Raw genomic sequence first — 21,401 nt, 5'->3', positions numbered from 1 at the left:
ACGGAAGGGAACGCCGCAGCCAGGAGCAAGGAAGGAGAAGGGAGAGGACCTGGCTAAACATGAAGGGGATGGGGGCAGGTTCTGCTCTGGGAACTTTTAAGTCGTCTGTGGAGGCTTCCCCGGCATGGTCTGTGGGCACCAGTGGGTGGGAGCAGGGATACAGTCACCCCTGCGGGGCAGGTTGCTGCTCCCACAGCTCCTTTGCCAAATCCTGGATCTATCCCTTGGTGGCTATCTGCCCATTTTCTTTTGGAATAGAACTGATAATGCACAAAGAGAGCAGAGTTGTCAGGAATGAGCACATACGGGAGAAAAAGTGCAGTCTCCCACGTCATGTTAGTTTCAGTGTATCAGTCGTCTTCTGAGGCTCTCACAAGAAAGGCTTCCTTCACTGTTCATTATCTCCCAGCACAGAAAGATCTCACGTGTGAACCGCTGCGTTCTGTTGTGCTTTTCAGATATGTCAGAATGCTTGGTGCGTTATACATGAGATTGACTGGCACTGCCATCGACTGCTACAAGTACCTTGAGCCACTGTACAATGATTATCGGAAAATAAAGAGTCAAAATAGAAACGGGGGTAAGAAATCTTATGTTCTCAGGGTAAAACAGTGTGGCATGGACAGCCCTTTGTAAGAGACCTCTCCTTTAGTGCTGTCTGCTATACAGGAATGCAGGTGTGGAAATAGCTCCTTGCTTTGATGTGAATTCACCCGTCACGTATGCTGTGGCTGGGCCTGCTTCTTTGCTAACATTCTCTTAAATTGGAGCTCACACACTTCTGTGTACTTCCTTCAGGCCTATGTGTTTGTGTTAATAAAACAGCACCTAAAGGAAGAGCATAGGACTGGGCATCAGGGATTTTCTAATTGTAGCTCTGCCACAGTTTTGCTACATGTAAAATAGAGTTAATTTTCCCAGCTGCCAGGGTTGTTCTGCTGTGAGGGTTGGGTTTGAACAGCACATAGCATACAGTCTCCTGAATATTAAGTATTGGTACCTAAAGCAAAGATGACTGCCTTGTTTTAAACACTTTTTCTTTCAGAATTTGAACTGATGCACGTGGACGAGTTTATTGATGAACTGCTCCATAAGGAACGTGTTTGTGATATCATTTTACCTCGATTGCAGGTATGTGGAGGCTGGTAATCCAACTTAATGTTATATATAACATAAGCAGTCATCTGATTTACAAGCATGTTACATACCATAGTAGCTAAGGCTTAATTTGCACTTGACAGACCCTTATTTGTGAGCATGTTTGTGTGGATTATGTGAAATGACAAGTAGGTATTTCTTTCAGAAACGTTATGTCCTGGAAGAAGCTGAACAACTAGAGACTCGGGTTAGTGCACTGGAAGAAGATATGGATGATGTAGAGTCTAGCGAGGAGGAAGAAGAGGAGGATGAAAAGGTCTGTGAATTGTATTGTTGTTTATCTTCAGTGGAAAGTTACTTTGGGTGCCAGAATATTTATGCAGTAGAGTGTTTCCAGAAAACTCCTCCTCATTGCAGTGTCATAAGAGCTGCTGGTGACGCCTTAAGTCCTACCATGGCAGTAAAACAGACTTTTTATCGGGGTACTCTGCCTGATAAACTTTAACTGATTTATGTATTCTCTCCTAATTAGACATGTTGTGGTCACATTAAAATAGACATTTGGTTTGTCAATTTCAACATATTTTGAGGGGGGGAGGGTTGGGTATAAGGTGGAAGCAGAGAGTTTCTACTGAATTCAGTATACTTTATACTACGCAGTCATCAGATGTGTAGGCAGTTTCATTTTAAGACTTAAGTTGAATAGAAAGCCCTGCTGCATCCTTATGCATAAGGAACATCAGGGTGAAAAGATTGTTAGAGCTCTGTGATTTTGTGTTGCTTGCAGATGGAGAGGGCACCCTCCCCTGATCATCGCAGGAGAGGCTACAGAGATTTGGACAAGCCACGCAGATCTCCAACTGTGAGATACAGGAGGAGCCGAAGCAGGTCTCCACGCAGGTGATGTATTGCTGCTTTTCCCCCCAAAAAACCTCAGCTGTCTGCTAAGTGTTGGTTCCAGAACTAAAGGCTATGGTAAAGACTGCATGAATGCTTCACCAGTTTTCAAGCCATTCTCTTGTCTTTCTTACCTGCAGGCGAAGCCGCTCACCCAAGAGGAGAAGGTAAGAGAGTTACTGCTTTTACATTCCATTGGAAAAAATAATTGTTTGTAAAATCAAATTGTCTAACACTCTCCCTCCCTCTAGCCCATCGCCACGCCGGGAGAGGCATCGCAGCAAAAGCCCAAGGCGACACCGGAGCAGGTCTAGGGAGAGACGCCACAGATCAAGATCTAAATCTCCAGGTAGTTCAGTGATTTGCTGCTGTCTCTCTTAGTAATGCCCTAAGAATCTAACTCCTGATACCAGGGAGAGTGGATGGATAAGTTGAGTTTTGGCTAAAATTGTATGAATTTATGCTCTGAGAACAGCTCTTACACTGGCTTAGCTTCTTCTTCAAATATTTCTATCACTAGATAGCCACAAAGAAATTCTGACATTAAATGCCTAACAGGAATGAGTTAATCTTTTAACAGTACCGGAGGGTTAGTGCTAAAGGCAGACTCTATTAGCAGAAATGGAGAGTAGTCATGTGACACTATTCTTTTTTCTGGAGATCAGCACTAATAATTTTATTTTTTGTTAACAGGGCACCATCGTAGTCATAGACACAGAAGTCATTCCAAATCACCTGAAAGGTAAAAGCTTCGTCTTTCTTTAAAAATTCCCACTCATGTTCGAAAAAGCTCTTGCAAACCAATGTCAGAGCTTTCCTTTCACAAAGAAACTGAATTTTGAGATTGGTACCAATTTCTCTTACTACCATTTGTTTTGAAATCAAGCTAGCCCTCATTTTTAGGACAAACCATCCAGTTTGCTTTGCCCAGTAGCTTCTCTCTCTCAAACACACGTTGAAACGTTGTTGTTACCATTTCAGATCGAAGAAAAGCCACAAGAAGAGTCGACGAGGGAACGAATAAAGGATGAATTCCACTAAGCAGTTTGGGGACCCTGACCCAAAATCTGCTTGTAGATACTGTCTTGTTTATTTTGCAGGACAGGTGCTGTGGCTGCTTTAGCAGTCTTTTTTTTTTTTTTTTAATCCTCCTTCCAATCTTCTCTTGTTCAAGAAAGTGTTTGGGGTTTTTTTTTTCTATTAAGAAAAAGCTAAAGTAACTTTTTTAATGTACATAACTTGTTTATCCTCCTGGTGGAACGTGAGGAATAGCATGGTTTTTAAAATGTTTTCTTGATGGCCTGTGTAAAAATAGCACAACAGTGATAAGTCTAAGATGCCCTATAATGTTTATTCATTTGTTATGAAATGCCCTTGTTCATAAAGGCTGCTTCCTGTTTTCCAAAGTAATTGGTCTGTGTGCATCTATACAGACCCGGCTGACTCAACTGATACAGAAAGATTTTTTTTTTTAGGTACTCCACTAGCTCAGTTGTTTTTTGATAGGTGTCCTAGAGAAGCTGGCAAGAAACTGAAGACCCAACCACATGTCTATAACAACCGTTCACGTTTGAATATTTCTTGTGATATTATCAGCTCTGTAAATCAGTGCTTGTAAATAAAACAATGGCTTTACACTGAATGCATTTCTACCCATAGAAGTGTTCAAAGGTAGCACGGAGATGAAACCGTCAATTCCTTATATACTAGAAATATTACTGAACCTCTCCGGTAATGAACTGCACACTGAGCTGCAAGTGTGGAGCCAATTCATTACATTGTCTACAGTCTAGACATTACAGTCTACATTAACATAAGCTTAGATTCTGAAGAAACTGAATTGGCCCCACAACCACTTCAGATGGGATGGTGGGGAGAGGCAGGGGATACATCGAAACTGCTGCCTTTTAAATACATATTCCAACACCTTACACTAGAGTATGTAAGGCATGGAGTTAATGTCTAACAGCACGCAGGAAGTGGTTTAGAAAGTAAGCTGACAAGCCCCTGCATCTATGACTCCGGGACTGATGTGTTCAACAGGTGCAGGCAATAAACTGTTCTAGGGTTAAAATGCTAAACTTTGGAAGCAGTGACTGTTAAAAAGAAATCCAGTCAAGCAAACTCTAGATTCTGCAGCAAGAAATGAAAATCCTTAAACTGAGTATAAAATTGATTGGGGAAATTAAGCATGAGTTGTGAAAGATGTACACTCACGTACAAAAGAAATAAAAGCAAAAGTGGTTGAAGAGCAAGTTTTAAGAAGTTAAGTTACACAGAAAACAGACCCAACCCAAGTAAAGCCACCACAAAACACTGGAGCAGGCAGCGAGTCAGTGAAATCCATGAAGCAAAGATGAGGAACAATAGATACAAGTAAAAGAGCACGCCTGCTGCACTAGCACAGTTAAAGGAGCAATCAAGAATAAGGACCGTTACAAACAAGTTAAATGTCTTTTTGTTTCAGTGGCTGTTATGGCAATAATATTCTTTCAACTGACAAAATACTTCAGAGACATAAGGAAGAGACAATGCTGAAACAAACTGATGAATAGCTTGAAGTCCAGAGAGTAGACACTTGACAGCAGAATAAAGAAATCAAGTTACTAATAAATACATGCTCTTATTAAGATCAGTTACTCTAACTGAAGGGCAGCAACTCTTAAAAAGTCACCCAGGGGTGATGCTGGTACTTGCAGGATACTGAGCCCTATTTAAGTAGAGAGAGTTGGTTGTTACTCGAATGCATGCTGGTGGTCAAAGCGTATTAGGATGTATGAAAAAAGGACAGCAAATGCTGGAACAGACTATTGTCTAAACTAGATACTCAACCCCCAGCCCGCAGGCCCAATCTACCATGGTGCCACGTCATGCAGCCTGCAGGATTCCTCGTGGATCTGTGAGAAGCCCTGCAGGCATCCTCGTATGCTCGATCGGGTGCGCAGGGGCCTGATCCTCCCAGTGTGCAGAGCTGGGTGGGGTCAGTATGGCTCTGATCCTGGCTGGGCAGGGTCAGTCCAGAGTTGGATCCTGGCCACGCCTGGGCAGGGGCAGTGCAGGGCCTCTGGCTGCAGATCCCAGCTAGGCAGGGGCAATACTAAGCTCCATCTAGCCGCACACTGGCCCTGCAGCATTTATCTGGCCCATGGGGTTCAGGTTTGGTCAGCCAATTTTAAAATACAAGCTGGAGGAATCAGTGGGCAATGAAACTACTCTATAAACTGAGAAGACAAAGATGTTCAGCTAGGAGACACTAAATCAAGAGTGACAGTCTTGTAATGAAAACACAAGGGTTCAGTCAGTCAAACTGAAAAGCAATGCATTTTAAATGGAAATGATTTTTTCAATGTATTCATTTTTACATAGAACCTGTGAACTCAATACAACAAGGTGGCAAGAGTCCAAAAATGAGTAGAATTCACAAAAGACCTTTATGGATAATGAGGATACCCACTGTCACATGAAAAGAACTTTGTTTCTTAATAAGATGTAAATATTTCTGGGTATGAGCCAGACAATTAATGGAAGCAGGTAAAAGCTTCCACTAAGATCAGATTTTCCATAATTATTGATCAGGATTTTTAAACCTCTCTCTGAAGTATCTGCTATCAGCCACAACTGGAGATGAGATGTTGGACTAGATGGACCCCAGGTGTGAGCAAGTGGCAACTCCTTTGTTCCTAGCAGCATCTGCCTTATTATACATGAAAAGCAAAGGGTGAGCAACTAAGCCCACAATTGTTTAAACAGCAGAATGAGACTATCTGGCCTGGCTAAATCTCTCTTATTAAAAGGTTAGTAACTATTTAGCAGAACAAACATGCTGCTCTAAACCTGAGGCAGCAGGAGCTGTCACCTCCGGTTAGGCCATATTAACATTTCATTCAGAAGAGAGATGAGATTTTCAACACTTAAAAATGTTACATGCTATTATGATTAAATGTCACTTAACACAGCATCTGGGCACTATCAGTGACAAAAATCTTACGCTAACAGGATCAGTGCTCTCCTTCCGACTTCAGAAGGGCAAATCCTATACGCTTAATCGATTTTGCAGCAAAGGCCTATATATAAAAAAAAGTAAAATTCCAAAACTGAGATTCTAGGAGGAAAAGAAAGGCTTAGAGCAGAGTAAACGTGTCTAACTTAAATATATCCAGACAATAGTCACCAGAGCTATCTATGCATGTTCAAAAGAGACCTTTAAGATTGCTGCAGAGTAAACTGGCCATAGTCTCAAATTTGCTGTTTAAATCAGACTGCCTTAAGAATGATGAATAAAAGATTAAGAGCCAGAAAATGAAATGCCTCTCTCTTGAAAGGGCCTGACTTAAGCAATGGGCAAACCTACCCAACTATTTAAAAAATGGAAGGGAAGCTGCCATCGGGGAACACACATCATCCATTACAATGTACCTGTTACCTCTCCTGCAGTGATTCTAATTAGTTAAATCACTATAACTTAATCCTGGATGAAACTGTTACAGCTCTTTTGCTACACCTGTATCACTACAGAAGCATGAAGACAAAGTTTTTTGGAACAGCTTATACTGGTATCACTGGATCCATACAGCTGCTATCTGTCCACACCCAAAGAAAGGTCAAGAAAGACTTTACCTTGACCTCCTCCAACGGAGCCAGGTAAAGACTCTATCCTCTTGAGGTGCATCATATACAGAATGTGAAGACGCATCTATTGGAGGACCAGGTTAACAGCAAGTTACCTCTTCCCCCATGACTGAGTGTTATGGTACGGTCAGATTTCTTTGGAGCACTTGCACGTAACTGGAAGGATTGCTTGTGAAGGCAGAAGCAGCAGCCCACTCCTTCATCCATGCATATTGGAAGCATTTAAAGGAAAATGATAGGATCAATAAAATATTAGTGAATAGTAAAGGCAATGATTTTGGAAAACCCCCAAGGAGGATATTAAGCTCATTGTACGTGCCCCGGCTCCTTTAAGTCACTTCTTACAAACTTTTCACACAAGGCTACATTTGTTACCCAATTATAAACCAAAGCAAATTCAATATACAAATGCGGAAAAGGAAAAATCTTCATTCTTGTGTTGCGCAGTTTTGTTTTATTTTTTGTTTTAAAAAGTTTTTTTGGCACTACATAGTTCTGCAAAGAATAGAAGTGACAAATTTTAAAACACATGAAATCCCTTTCTAATTTTATTTTTTTAGAACAATATATATAAAGTCTGAAGCAACCAAAGTATGAATACAGCTAATAGAAAATAAAGAACTTAATTTTAAAAATTCTCTCTCTTTACAGTTTATCAAGATAAAACAAAAACACAATTCCCCTTAAAAATAGGGTAATAAAATAGATGAAATTTGTATCACTCAGTTTTGTGATACTAGTAAAAACTATAGATCATATCTATGTACAAATGATACAGTTTAAAAACAGTCTTAAATAATCTTTTATCTAAACATGTTGCATGTGGTAAGATTTTAAAATCAGAACCTGATTTTTCTCCCCCCTCCCATTAAATTTCACTTTTTCTGTTGAATGTAATTCATATTCAAGTGTGGGTGTCCTTGAGACAGAAGCGAGAACCGCTGGTTACTCTGCATCAGTGGACCAGCTAAAAGAAAATGGATTACAATTACTTCAGCAAATAAGATGTACTTCAAAGTGCTTGGCTATATTCACTGAATTATACATTTATGAACACAAGCATCTACTTGAGTGACAAGAGATTCCAGTTGTGTTACTCTCACGTATATATAAAATATAATGCTGCTTTAATCCAGCTGGTAAAAATCCCACAGAATCAAAATGCATCTTTATTTTCACACCAGTGCATCTGACTTCTTTTAAAATACAATAAAATAAATAATTTGAAGAGTAGAAAATGTGGGTCTCACCTGGAAATCTCACCTCATTCAATGGATGCAAGTGAAAAAGTAACTGGCTTTATATACAGTGCTTTTAATGCTAAGGATTCTATCTGGGTTTATAAAAGTTGCCCCAGCACTATGGTGTCTGGGTCCTTTTGAGTGGATTCTGGGGTACAATCCAAATTCCTACTGGCATGAAAGATCATTGCCCCACTGACTTCAAAGGGATTTAGATCAAGCCATTTGTGACCCAAAGTCCAACCCCACAAAGTGCTGCATGCCCTCAACTTCCACTGAAACCAGTAGCAGCTGAGTGTGACAACATATTGAATGACTGGGCTCTTAAGTGCCTGATCTTGTAAGCTTTACTTACAAGTAGCTCCCTGAAGTTGTATGAAAGATGATCACAATTGGTTAGGATTACTTACGAGAGAAATAGCTACAGGGTCTTGCCATAGTCATACAAAAATCACTTTAAAGCCACGTGTATTTCAGTGGGTGATAGTATGGGCGGGCAGCAGTGAAAGGGCCGTATGTGTATAAGCATGGAGATCAGTGATCAAGGAAAATGGGGCCAAACCTCCTACTGTTTCAGGAAGTGCCATGAAATGTCCATGCAGTGCAAGGAGGATTTTAGGGTTTAATTTTAAAAGACCTCTGCATGGACTTCCCTTATCTACCAAGGGAAGAGGAAGTGTTGATGCAACTCTGCTGGGATTCAAACTTAGGGTTCCAAAGAGCCTGAGCTTTTGAACAATAATTCATTGGCCTCTATGGTATTCAAACAGTAAAGAGACATATAGCTTCAGCAGACATGTTGTATGAGCTGTTGATTCATTTACTTGTTCTAGTACCTTGAGGGTAGAAAGGTTTGTTCGGTGGATAGCTGGCATTTCCCTGCTGCATGTAGTTCTGAGGCATATTGTAAGGCCACGCTCCTCGGAGGAGAGGAAAATGGGTAGGGGTCCCATGGTCCCAAGGGACAGAAGGAGGGTTCATTTTACCAAACTGTCCTTGGAAACCCTGATCTATTTTTCAATTGAAAGGGAAAAGCATATTGCAAGTTGAAATAATTAAACAGTAAATCACATAATACAACTTACATGTCAACAAGTAAACGTCGGGGACCGAAAGCAGCTAGCTTCAGAAAGTTAGGTTCTTAATAAAACCGTTATATTTAAAATAAAATGACTGTTTGTGACCTGAATGACTTCACTGCTTAAATGTAGTACAATTAGCTTGTTGGTGCCAGAAGATGAATCAGCCCTTAGAGCCGTGACAGAAGATCCCAGTCAGTGCAAGAAGAAATGTGCAACTCTAACGACACAGGGTGCAAGTTCTCAACAATGTTAACATCTGATCTGGCAGAGGTTTTCAATTATCACCGAAGTCCACTGATTTGGGGGCAATCATTGTATTGCAGGACCGCAACAGATCTGTACGAAGTGTTATGTGTGGAATTGTACTAATTCCTGAACATTTAAGACACTTCATACATTTTCATACCAACTTCACATATATTTCTATCTATAAATATAAAAAAGACCCTCAAGTGACTATACAACAACATGTATGCTAGTCAGTTCACAACCCTAGTATTACTGAAGCATGAAAGATGAGAAATCAAGCACCCAGAAGTCAGGGTATTCCAAAAATTAATGCTTAGTGCTTATTATTAAATCTGGTCTCTCTGTGTATGCCTTCCAATTCTAGAAGGCTGTGCAATATTCTATCCTTTAAAAATATAAAGATGAGGCATCTTTATTCTAATTTGATGTTAGTCGTTAAAAAGTAACTGCATTGAACCACCTCTTGAAAAGCCTGTTTTCAGGCTCCCCAGAAAGCCTGCAGATGGCTTCCACTGTTATAAAACTAGGCAAGGCCCACAATGCAGGAGCCAACTCTCATGTGGTTCTCACTATTGCAAGCAAAATGCTTGTTTACACATACCACTGTTTAGACTGGTCTTGCTCATGTTTTATATCTTAGGTTCTGCTTTTAGAATAAGTTAAAAAAATCCCATTTCCAAATAGCTCTGGATTAAGCAACTTACATAATTAATTGTCATTTGAGAACAGTGTTGCTCAGGTTCATTAAGGGCTACAGGAAGTTGCATGTTTTGGCTGGGCAGACATTGAAAGAGGGAGAGGAAGGCTAGGGCTGGCTGGGAAAGACTCTGGGACTGGAATCAGTTGTGTTGGATGGAAACAGTTGTGTTGGATGGGAAGCACAAACAAGATGAGGATTTCACAAACTGCAAAACTGAGGAGGAAGATAAATAACATAGGAAAAACTGCGTCTTGCATAGCAAGTTTGGAAAGGAAAACAGGACTGCCTCAGCAGAACAACTTGGACTAGAATGAGAACCACGAGGACTGCAAACAGGGACTGAACTTGCAAAGGCAATGGGACTAAGAAAAGGACCCAGGGATGGCAACAAGAGAGTCCTGGGACAAAGGAGTGTTGGAGGGGAAATCGCAGAAGGGCTAAAACTTGCGGAGAGACAGGTGCGTGCATCTGTGCCCACTAAAACCCTCAAGAATCTGGGGGGCCAGATGAGTTTGACACCTCTGATATGAAGTGACTGTCTATGTTAATGAACTGGAGGAATGTATTAGTAGGAGCACTGCCGGCAGATCAAGGGAGTAATTAACCCCCTCCTATTCTGCATTGGTGAGGCCACATCTGGAGCACTGTGTCCAGTTTTGGGTCCCCTACTACAGAAAGGATGTGGACAAATTGGAGAGAGTCCAGCACAAGGCAATGAAAATGGTTCAGGGGCTGGGGGACAACTTGTGAGGAGAGGCTGAGGGAACTGGGCTTCTTTAGTCTAAAGAGAAGACCGAGAGCGAGTGAATAGCAGTCTTCATCTCCCTTCAGGGGGGGTTGCAAAGAGGACGGAGCTGGACTGTTCTCAGTGGGGGCAGATGGCAGAACATGGAGCAATGGGCTCGAGTTGCAGCGAGGGAAGTTTAGGTTAGATATTACGAAAACCAATCACTAGGAGGGTGGCGAAGCACTAGAATGGGTTAGCTAGAAGGTGGTGAAATCTCCATCCTTGGAGGTTTTAAAGGCCTGGCTCAACAGAGCTCTGGCTGGAATGATCTAGTTGGGGGATGGTCCTGCTTTAAGCAGGAAGCTGGACTAGATGGATGACCTTCTGAGGTCCCTACTAACCCTAATTTTCTATGATTTCTGTTATTTAGATGTCACGTTGGATTATTTTTTAAATAATAAGAATAACAACTAGGAAAATTAATATTTTAAGAGAACACTAGTTAGGTTACAAAGCCAAGCACTCAAAAGACATGAAATACCAGAGTTAGTGTTGATTCCCATAACCATAAAACACCCCTGCCCCCCATGTACATATGCATCATGGTAACATACTACCCCGCGCCCCACCCCAAACACACTTTATTCAATACATAGGTTGGATCTTCTGTATGATCCAGAAAGTAAAAGTGATGCTCATCTGTAAAACCCTGGTCTAATTTGCTGCAGAAGATGGAAAAAGTATAGTGACTGTAGCAAAAGAAAAGATGGTCTTATTGTTAAAAAGCTACATGCTGCCTTGGAAAACTAGAATCTATCCTTGTCTATTAGATATTATGTCTGATGGTAGTAGGGTTACTTGCCAAACTTCTCAGAAGCGGCCACTAATGGTCTGTCCTTCATTTTTAATGTCCAACTTAAGTCCTTAGGCTGTGATTTGTAGAAGTGCTGATTGCTCACAGCTGCAAATGAAGTCAATATGAGCTATTTTTCAAATATACTAAGTGCCATGTAATCCCAAGTACTCTGAAAACTAAAGCCCAAGGTATCTCAAGTTGGGTACCTAAAATTAGTGGAAACTTTTTATCTTAATCTCTCAATGTGCAAGTTCCTCATCTTTAATATGGGGATATCACCACCATAACCTTGCTGGGGTGTTACAAAAATTAATGAATGTTTATGAAGGAGTCAGACCCCACAGCAGTGGGTATCATAGAAAAATCTAGGAGGAAATGAAAAATGTCCTCTATTCTTTGCACAGAACGATGCAGTGGGCCTGTGGAAGGAAAGTGTAATTAAAGTCTGTATCATGATGCACAAAGGGGGCATACTACAATTGCACAATCTTAATTCTGGCATTTGCTAACTTTTAAGTGCTTGATTTTACAACCTGAGGGAATGGACACACAACATACCTACTGTGGGATGAAGGGGGTGGATGTTTACTGTATATGTCAATTGTTCCCACCAGTTGCTCTTACCCATGGCAAGTGTGTGATAAAAGGCAATATCTTTGTCTTCACTGAAAGTGATGTAGCTACCACTTCCTGTGGGCAGCATGTGGTAAACACCCACACCTCCTACTGTCCCTTTTCCCCGGTGGCAAATTGACTGTTGGCCATACAATGATGTTACAAGAACGTTAAGGGTATCTGTGTAATGTAGTTTACAAATGATACAGACAGCATGAATAGAGACCAGATCTGAAAATAAAGAGTTGGAATGATGGTCAAGGTTGAAGAAATGTATTGGAATGCCCTGAATCGAGTGCTTGAATCCTCAGCCCTACTGTTGCATTCAAACACATTTTTCTGCACTGACATGAAAGGTTCACTTTATTCTGCCAAACTAATATGTTACTGAATTTCCCAGTGGAAAGTGCCAGCATTTCCCAGAGCTGCTGATGGCACGATCTACCAATGCTTAACAAATAGCCAATGCAAACTCGTGTAAATTTTCCTGGAAAACACTTTAAATGATATTGCCAAGTCACAATACAGCCCGTGTATGTCACTCAGTTCCTTAAGCCTCAGTTTTTGGGGTTGGGTGGGGGGGTTGTTAAAATAGTTTAAAAAGAATTAACTGGTTCTAGAACACTTAGCATTTGTACGCAACGTCTGAGATGTTTGATACAAGAGAGAAGAGTTACCTGAATTCCCCACAGTGCCATTGTTCACCAGAGAGTTTGGAGTCACAGGGTTGTGCCAGTGTCCCTCATGAGAAGTGCTGGGGATTCCCATGGGCCTGGCAGCAGGCTGTGCAAAGATGATACTGGGATCATTCAAGCTTACACTGCTCTGGTTATTTGTGGTGTTGCCGCTGCCAGACCTCACAGAAAATGGAACATTTGCAGAATGAGGAGGGTTACCTGGTGCAGAGTGAATAACGGGCCCGTGAATAGGCCATGAAGTGTTGGGGAGCTGAATTTGGTGGTGGTGGTGGTGGTGGTGCATCTGAAGCAGTCCCAGGTTATGCAAGGTAGAATACTGACCTGGGGGAGATTGGGGAAAGTTAAACAAAGGCAGCTGGACCTGATGGGGTGGCTGTGCGCCCTGCTGTGGCTGCGGAACGTGCTTAGACTGGGATATTGCCTGTGGTTGAGTCTGGTTAATGGAGGCTGGCTGAGAGGAAGTCTGTGTAAATTGCTGAGGCTGTGGAGAGTAAGATGACTGATGCGAATCAGACTGGAGGGGAAAAAAAAGTATGTATTTCTGATTAGTTTACTAGCTATGTCATGGTGTTTCTCTTTAACAAGAAGCCTATGCATAAGATCCTCACAAGGAAGGCAGAGGGCTCCACAACACACACGTTAACCCCCTGAGCTCAGGAGATGGGCAGAGCTAAAGTCGCTGCTGGTGTTAACAGGCAACTGCACCGATTCCCATTTTCTCCAGCAGATAATTTGGCCCGTAACTGTACATAGCACATCCCTCCATCAAAAACATCATATCAAACAAGCAACAGCCCCAGGCTACTGAGGCTCTGCAAATATATGGTTCTGATTCTTAGCCTTCCCATTTCTCCTGCCATGAGTTGCACAATATAATTCATTCTCACGAAACCCCAACAGGCTAGATTGCAAGAGTGGTTACAATCTCCCCAACCTCAACCTCCTCAGGCTACATTCCAAGAGTGGTTCTCACTGCTCGGTGCACTTCTCTGGGAGTTTCCAGAGCTGCCTTTCAATACTTTTAAACAATGTATTTAACCTATTGAATTAGAAATTGAAACTCAGAGGACCCAGTCTCATCCTTTACTTCCTGATATGAGACAGAGGCTCAGAGCATAGCAAAGTTAAACCATTGGCAGCAGCCCAGTCTCTTGCTTTCCAAGCTCATCCCTACTCCGGCAACATACGGGAGTAAGAGACAGGTGGGAGAGCTGCTAGCTGCTGCCACTAGGAAAAGGAATATTTCATGAATTAGGCTGGCTGGTGAGAGAGTTTCCCAGCTTTGCTGCTACCATTCTTCACAAAGTATCTGCACAACTTGTCAGTCCCCTTTGGCTGCTTCTCCCTAGGCCTAGATTGGCAAGTACTTCCCTTTATTAGCCAGAGGGACTAGCCCTTCTCTTAATTCTTTCCCAATCCTGGGTGTCTCTTTCACACTGGCGGTCTGTAGAATGGCTCTTCATGGTGATAGGCCTGGTGACTTTCTATGGGCAAAGCTGGGACTGGTCCCTGCTGCTGCATTAAATATCACTGTGTAAGGGGCATCAAATCAGGAAGAAAACGCAAGAATAGACAACTGGCAGAGACAATTACTAGTTTAACAGATTAAATACAAGTTTAAAAGTAGCAACTGAGAACTTGCTTCCAACCTCAAACCCACTCGTAATAGCAGATCACTCGTGAAGCAGCACAGTAACAGGACTGCATCGTCTTTACAATATTCTGCAGGACAACTGCTAATGAATTAACAAAATATTACACTCTATACCTAAAATTTACAGTTCTCAAAGTAAATGCACAAAGTCTAGTTATGGTGCAGCAGCTTTCATGCCTGTGTGTTTGCTTGCTTGTCGATTCAAATAGCAGGCAATTAGTTCAAAATCAATGAATTTCTGCTGTATTGTACCTAAGGAGTTCCTTAATGCCAGAAGCTGAGACTAGTTAAATACTTCTGGATAACAAACTTCACTTGGGGGAAGTTAAGCTGTTTATCTAGCTGTATAGTAATGAGACAATTTTTACAAACAAGTTGGGGAAACTTTTTTCTTTAATATACTGGACTTTCTCCACTTTGGTCACACCTTAGGTGGGAAATACCAGCGTCCCGGTTTTTCTGTGAAAAGACTCTTTTCCCCCTTCTGCTTCCCCTATCTTTGACGGTCACCCCCTGAAGCAGACTCTCCAATTTCCTAAGATAGGGACAGAGAGAGAATCATAATCCTCCCCAAACTACAGTCTTTTGTACAGCAGAGTTGAGCTGAACTTCAGTTTCAGTTTTTTCTACATGCATTTCTTAAGTTCTCATTATCATGAGAACTAGGCACAGTGCTCAAAGCTCAGCCTCTTGGGGCATCCTGACTCATAGCAATGATGGTCTTTGAGAACTGCTTCATGCATAGAATGAATCTTGTCCATAGAGTTTCCATTTTGAGAGACTATACGTGGTCTCCAAGCAGCATTCCTTGGCAACCCAAATCATTTCACTAATCGGTAATGTAGTGTTAAGGGCAGTATTGTCCTTAATTACCCAAAACAGCATATTACATTCTAGTAGCACAGACCAGGTTTGCTGACTGTTACAGGTAAAAAGCTTTTATTTCAAAACTATCAAACTAATTAAAACTTACACATTCTGATGGTTGTCTAGTGCGTAATGGTCGTTCCACTTGTTGAACCGACCCAGCCACGAGCTGTGGATTCACCAGGCTTCGGACCAACTGAGCACCTAAAGAAAGTATCAGAAAAAGACATCTGAATATAAATTACAGGAGATAATATTACAGGAGACAGAGCATATATGCCTGGGAGCCTGAAACCCCTGAGTTCTAATCTAAACTTGCCATGTGGTTTGGACAAATAATTTAATGTCATTAGTCCTACACAGAGGAGCAAAACTCCTCTCCATTGACAAGTGTCAGCAATGGATGAAGCATAATGAGAAATTGCACTTTGCTTTGATCAGCGTGAATTGCAGCAGAGGCAAGGCTCTCTCAGCCGGCAGACATGGGAGTCCCATCTAAATCAGTGCCCACCCGCTCCTCCCCCACCACTACAAACAGTCGGGTGTTACCCGCATTACCAACTGTAGGACAATTTTCACAAAAAAAAAAAATAGGAAAATATTTTTTAAAGTATTTTTTTTATCATTTATGATCCTACATCCTATGTTCACAGGAATCCTAACTCCTCTCAACTTACAGTTACCTAGGCACCTAAATCACTTCTGAAATTAGAATCAAGGCTAAGTCACCGAAATGCTTTTGAAAATTTTAGCCAAAGCTTTGAGTCTTTATCGGATTAGATTAAACTACCCCACAGGGATGGAGACTTTGTTAATGTTTATGAAGCATTTTGTGTGATCATTATCATTGTATTTATTACTACCATGATTTTTATTACTATTATTTTATACACTAATCAGGCAATTTAAGACAGTTATTTATAACATTCCCAAATGTGGAGTAAAATAGAATACTTTGAAACCAGACTTTGTTTCCTTCTGAAGTGATTTTAAAAGAAGTTATTCATTATGGCAATTATACAACTATAGTTATGTCAATCGCTTTTTATTTAACACCTGGTCATCTTGCCTCATTCCGAAATTTTGAACTATCAAGGTCCAGTCCTTCCTCAGCAACTGAAGCCTAAGACCCCTCCTTTTTCTAAACAGTCTCCCTACTTAAAAGAAATAATTTTTGCATTATGCAGCAGCACCTTCATGAATCAGGGAGGTACGAAGTAGCAGAGAGCAGGAAACGTTCCATTACAACAGTGACTGCTCCTGACATTAAAATTAGTGTTGTTTTTCTGGCCTGCTAAAAAAACAAGTTCTCTATTATTCACAGCATGAGACTTTCATAGAATCATAGAAGTCGGGTCGGAAGGGACCTTGCAGATCTTCAGGTCCGACCCCCTGCTTGGGCAGGAAGAAAACTGGGCTCAAATGACCCCAGCCAGGTAGGCATCAAGCCACTTCTTAAAGACCCCCAGGGTAGGAGCCAGCACCACTTCCCTTGGAAGTTGGTTCCAGATCCTAGCCACCCTGACTGAAGTAGTTCTTACGGATGTCTAATCTAAACCTACTCTCCAACACCTTGTGGCCGTTACTCCTTGTTATTTCGGGGGGCGCTAGGGGAAACAAGGTCTCCCCTAAACCCTTCTGGTCCCCCCTAGTGAGTTTATAGACGGTTACCAGGTCCCCCCTCAGCCTTCTCGTGAAGGCTGAAAAGGTTCAGGTCCTGTAACCTCTTGTTGTAGGGTCTTTCCTTTCCTTTTTTCATGTCCTTGTGTGACAAAGTATTTAGCAGAAATCACATATTCGCTGGAATCTGACAGGCTGAGACTGTGAGCGCTTCTGCTATGACCTGCACCAAAATGCCCTGATGGAAAATATGTAGGAGAAACCATACAACAACTGCGCACTAGAATGAACGCACACAAAAAATCTATCAAAGACTCAATACCCAATTACCTGTGGGTGCACATTTCTCACAGGACAATCACTCTCTCTCCAATCTCTCAGTTCTAGTCCTCAAAGGGAATTTACAAAATACCTTTCATAGACAAACCTACGAACTTCACTTCATCAACCTACTGGATACAAAAATTCATGGACTAAATATAGACACTGTGTGTCATGTGTCATAGATCCAACCTGCCTAACATGCGACTCCCCATGTAAACCCTCCACTTTTTACCAGCTATTCTCATTCCCTTCCCTTCCACCCTCCTGTGTCTCATCCTCTGACTAGAGCTACACTCATTTCCCTGCAGCTCGCCTATCTTTCACCTACTGATCACCTTAATTTACATTTTAACTGAGTGGCTTTCTTCCATAGGTACTGACCTCTGGCTGCTTTACCACTCCATCCAGGAAGAGCACAGACCATCTGCAGATGCTTCCTCAACCTGATGAAGGGTATTTGTGCCCAAAAGCTTGCTAAGAAGAATTTTTCAAACTATTTGAGTAATAAAAGATATCAGATTTACCCAAAGAACCGTGCCTGCCATCACCTTGAACTTGAGGCCTCTGAGCTGTCAACCATGTGCCTTAGTGTCTGCACCACCCCAAGTATGTGACTGAGCATGTTACAATTCCAAAGATAGACAAGGAGAGAAGATCTTCCCAAGAGATATTTTAAGTGGGTTCATAAATAGTATATTCAGTTAACATCAATATCAGTCTATGATATCTGATGTACAAAAAGCAGCATTGTAATAACCCTAAATAAGGTTCAAATATATTAATATGTCAGTTCAAGTATACCCCCCCTTCCCGCTCTAATAGTTATATTTTTAGTCGCTTCCTCCCAAAGACACCTTACTCCGCTTTTCCAGATCATTATTGTTATCTGTCTCCACACAGTTCCAAGGGACTTCATGATCTTAACCACTTGAAGTCCTAACACCCATAGCATGCTATTTTCTCACATCTTTACTGCTATTGCACCCTCTCCAACCACTAGATTGTGCCTGGGGATCCAATGCTTGTGGCTTTAATACAACTCTTGACAATGAGAAGTAGCACTTTATCACTGAGGAATAGATGCAACGAAGATCCTTATAATTCTGAGAAACTATCATCCAAAATTCTGGATCCAGGCACCACTGATCTCTCTCAGTGAAAGATCTCTGACCTTGACTGTCAAAATCCACTTTCAGTTGCAAAGTACTTCAATATGGACAAGGGTAAGCAACATAAAAGGAATTTTATTTGTATAGTAAGGCAAATAAAGCTTAGTTTTAGCTAAACCACCTTCTCCTTGTGGCCACTGAATGTAACAGAGTGTGCCATCTACTGTCTATTTCTCTGTAGGGCTCAGTGAACAAGAACTTATATCCTCATCCCTGTTCTGGCTGTTTTCCATCGATCAGGTGGCATGAAACAGATGAGACTGCAGTTACAGAAAGGAATTCTGAGGTGGCATGGCTGTCACAGCCAACTTCACACATCCACCAGAAGTGGATGGTGTAACCTGGTGTAGTATTGTGATGCGATATGAGTGTACCAGTAGCTTGCATTACTGAATTATTCCAGGTAGTCAAATCTCAAACCAACAGAAAGAAGCTGCAGAAAGATCTCACCAAGCTAAGCGAGCAGGCAAAAAAAAGGGAGATGAATTTCAAATATTGACAAGGGCAAGGTAATACACACGGAGAAAAATAACTTTAAGAATACATCCACGATGCTGGATTCTGAACTAGCTGTTAAGACTCAGGAAAGAGACCTTGGAGTCAGTGTAGACTGCTCTCTAAAAACATCTGCAAAAGGTACAGAGGTGACCAAAAATCCAACAACATGTTGAGAATCATTAAGAAGGGAATTCAAAATAAAATGGAAACAATCAGGGTTATGGGGTAGTTGCCATACCAGGACAGACTAAAAAGGCTACAACTCTTCAACCTGGAAAGCTGAAAGCTGAGGTGGTATATATGGATAGAGGTCTACAAAACCATGAAGCAGGTGGACAAAGTGAACAGGGAACTGTTAGTCACCAAATCCCAGAATACTAGAACTAGGGTGCTCCCACTTAAATTAGTAGGAGACAGGTTTAGAACAAAAAAGTAACTTTTTAAGCAGTGCATAGTTACCTTATGGAATTCATAACCACCAGAGGTTGTAGGGGCAGACAGTATAGCGAGGGTCAAAAAGGGACTAGACAAATTCATGGACAACAGATCTATTAATAGCTATTAAAACAGAACAGTCAGAGATGTATTCTTTGGTATGTCTAAACCAATCATGGATGCCAGGGAGGGTAACGAATACAGGATAGATAACTCTAGATATACTTGGTTAAATATTCTACCTCTAAAGCACTGGTATTCAACCTCTCTGGCCCCATGGGCCGGATCAGTGGCACGGGGAGAGTCCATGGGCTGGATACCATGTGTAGGGTCAATCTTCTGGCCAGATCCAGCATGGGGTCAGTGCGCAGGTCCGGTTGGTGAGTGTGATCTGTCCTGCCAGCACAACCCCACACACTGGATCCAGCGGCAGAGAAACTGGGCAGCTGTGCAATCTGGCATGCCAGGGCCATGTTGTTTGGACTGCAGGGCTCCCCACAGGCCTGGAAATTTGGTGGTGGGAGACTGGTGGCACCGTTAATTGCCACAGCTCTGGGAGCAATTAATGTTGCTACTGATCCCTTACCAACAAATTTCCAGACCTGGTACAAGCCTCACAGGCTGGATGACAACTCCATGGGCTGGATTAGGCCTGCGGACTGGAGGTTGAACACCACTGTTATAAAGCATCCACTCCTGCCACTGCCAGAGACAGGCTACTGGATTAGATTGACCACTAGATTGACCACTGGTCTGACCCAGTATGTGCTTATGCTTTTAGACTTCAGTTCTGCATTCTGGTGATCCTCTGCCCACAAGGTGACTATTCTTGAGGTGAAGTCATCTTGGGATCCAAACTAATCCCCCAGCTTGTCCAGGATCAAAAGAATGGAAAGATGACTTGAACACACCTTTTTGCACTCACCCATTCAAAAACTCTTCAAGAGGCAACATCCCTTTTAGTGAAAGAGGGTACTTAGGAACACGTTTATGCTTACAAGGACAGCGAACATCATGTTCTGCAAATTTAAGATGGCAATGAAGGCTGTCAAAGCAAAGGGCCTCAGAATTATCCAGTAACAACAATCATGCACAAGACTACTTTTACCTGGTACGCTGTTATTTCTCTGTCGAGTTTGTTTAAATTCAGGACAATCTCTTCTAACATGTCCCACATCCCCACAGATGAAACATCTCTTCTCTCTCATTTCCCTATCATCTTCTTTCACTTCTTTTTCATCATCTTTCTCATTCTCCTTTTTCTTCAGCCTGCACAATAAAGTTCATTAATGGTGGTGCCAAAAAAGAAAAAAATCTCTGAACAGTTCTGTAATTCCTATGCCAAATGAAGTGGTAACACACACACTAGATGTACTGGAACACGACCACCTCAGAGCCTCAAGAAAAAACTACCTCAACTTTTTTCTTGTTAAGGAAGAATGGTTTGAGACAAGTTAATGAGCTTACTAGATAAATGTACACTTAGAGCAGTTTCAGATTGGGAGAGGGAGCTGTTGCTGGTTGGGAGTTCACAGCACTGTTATACTCAGATGCACGCACATGGGTTAAATTGTTCAAACTTAAATCCTGGATGAAGCAGGGTTAACATTGGAGCAGGTTTGCTACATCTATATTACTATAGGCTTGTGTACACATAACTGTTATAGATTAACAGCTGCTGTCTGTAACAGCAACTTCCCTTCCCTTTTGAAACTCCAAATATACATTTGTCTATCCCCTTTGTTAGGTAAAGGATGAGGTACAGCATAGGTATGACTTCTCTGTAAGGCTAGGTTAGCAACCTGGGCCTAACATGTAAAAGCACGGACTAATGCAGAATTAAAAAGTAACGTTCTTTCAAATGCTAACTGTTGGAAGAAGCTATGGAGAAGGTTTGCCAAACTGGAATGGAAGTGAAGAACTGAATAAAACTCTTTTCCTATGCTTTGCTTCTTTTTAAACATAGTCAAAATATATAATCTGCTATTACCATTTATAAGTCGTGTGCTATAAAAGCCGGTAGTAAGACATGGCTCCATCTC

General features: G+C 41.7%; 2 protein-coding genes across 15 annotated transcripts in view; one reads left to right on the top strand and one right to left on the bottom strand.

Annotated features, from left to right (window-relative positions):
* PRPF38A (pre-mRNA processing factor 38A) overlaps nucleotides 1–3,637 on the top strand; it is a 5,201-nt gene extending 1,564 nt beyond the window's left edge. The window contains exons 3-10 of the mRNA XM_006035176.3: nucleotides 459–580; nucleotides 1,046–1,131; nucleotides 1,304–1,414; nucleotides 1,886–1,998; nucleotides 2,136–2,162; nucleotides 2,247–2,344; nucleotides 2,689–2,737; nucleotides 2,977–3,637. Coding sequence (XP_006035238.1) covers nucleotides 459–580; nucleotides 1,046–1,131; nucleotides 1,304–1,414; nucleotides 1,886–1,998; nucleotides 2,136–2,162; nucleotides 2,247–2,344; nucleotides 2,689–2,737; nucleotides 2,977–3,019 — 649 coding nt within the window. The 3' untranslated portion in view covers nucleotides 3,020–3,637. The remainder of the gene's footprint in view (nucleotides 1–458; nucleotides 581–1,045; nucleotides 1,132–1,303; nucleotides 1,415–1,885; nucleotides 1,999–2,135; nucleotides 2,163–2,246; nucleotides 2,345–2,688; nucleotides 2,738–2,976) is intronic.
* A 3,408-nt stretch (nucleotides 3,638–7,045) lies between these two features.
* TUT4 (terminal uridylyl transferase 4) overlaps nucleotides 7,046–21,401 on the bottom strand; it is an 89,524-nt gene continuing 75,168 nt past the window's right edge. For 10 of the 14 annotated variants that reach the window (XM_025191343.1, XM_025191346.1, XM_014525445.2 and 7 more), the window contains 5 exons: nucleotides 20,468–20,628; nucleotides 15,420–15,517; nucleotides 12,772–13,306; nucleotides 8,702–8,875; nucleotides 7,046–7,591 (listed from right to left, as the gene is read on the bottom strand). In XM_025191343.1, coding sequence (XP_025047128.1) covers nucleotides 7,500–7,591; nucleotides 8,702–8,875; nucleotides 12,772–13,306; nucleotides 15,420–15,517; nucleotides 20,468–20,628 — 1,060 coding nt within the window. In that variant the 3' untranslated portion in view covers nucleotides 7,046–7,499. Of the gene's footprint in view, nucleotides 7,592–8,701; nucleotides 8,876–12,771; nucleotides 13,307–15,419; nucleotides 15,518–20,467; nucleotides 20,629–21,401 lie in introns of those variants that run through there. The other 4 variants (XM_025191348.1, XM_025191349.1, XM_025191352.1 and 1 more) reach the window with 4 other exon arrangements.

The sequence above is a fragment of the Alligator sinensis genome, unplaced genomic scaffold (assembly GCF_000455745.1).
Source record: "Alligator sinensis unplaced genomic scaffold, ASM45574v1 scaffold63_1, whole genome shotgun sequence".
Taxonomy (NCBI): Eukaryota; Metazoa; Chordata; order Crocodylia; family Alligatoridae; genus Alligator; species Alligator sinensis.
Note: the sequence above shows the minus strand (reverse complement) of the source record. Positions and strands in the feature narration are given on the sequence as shown.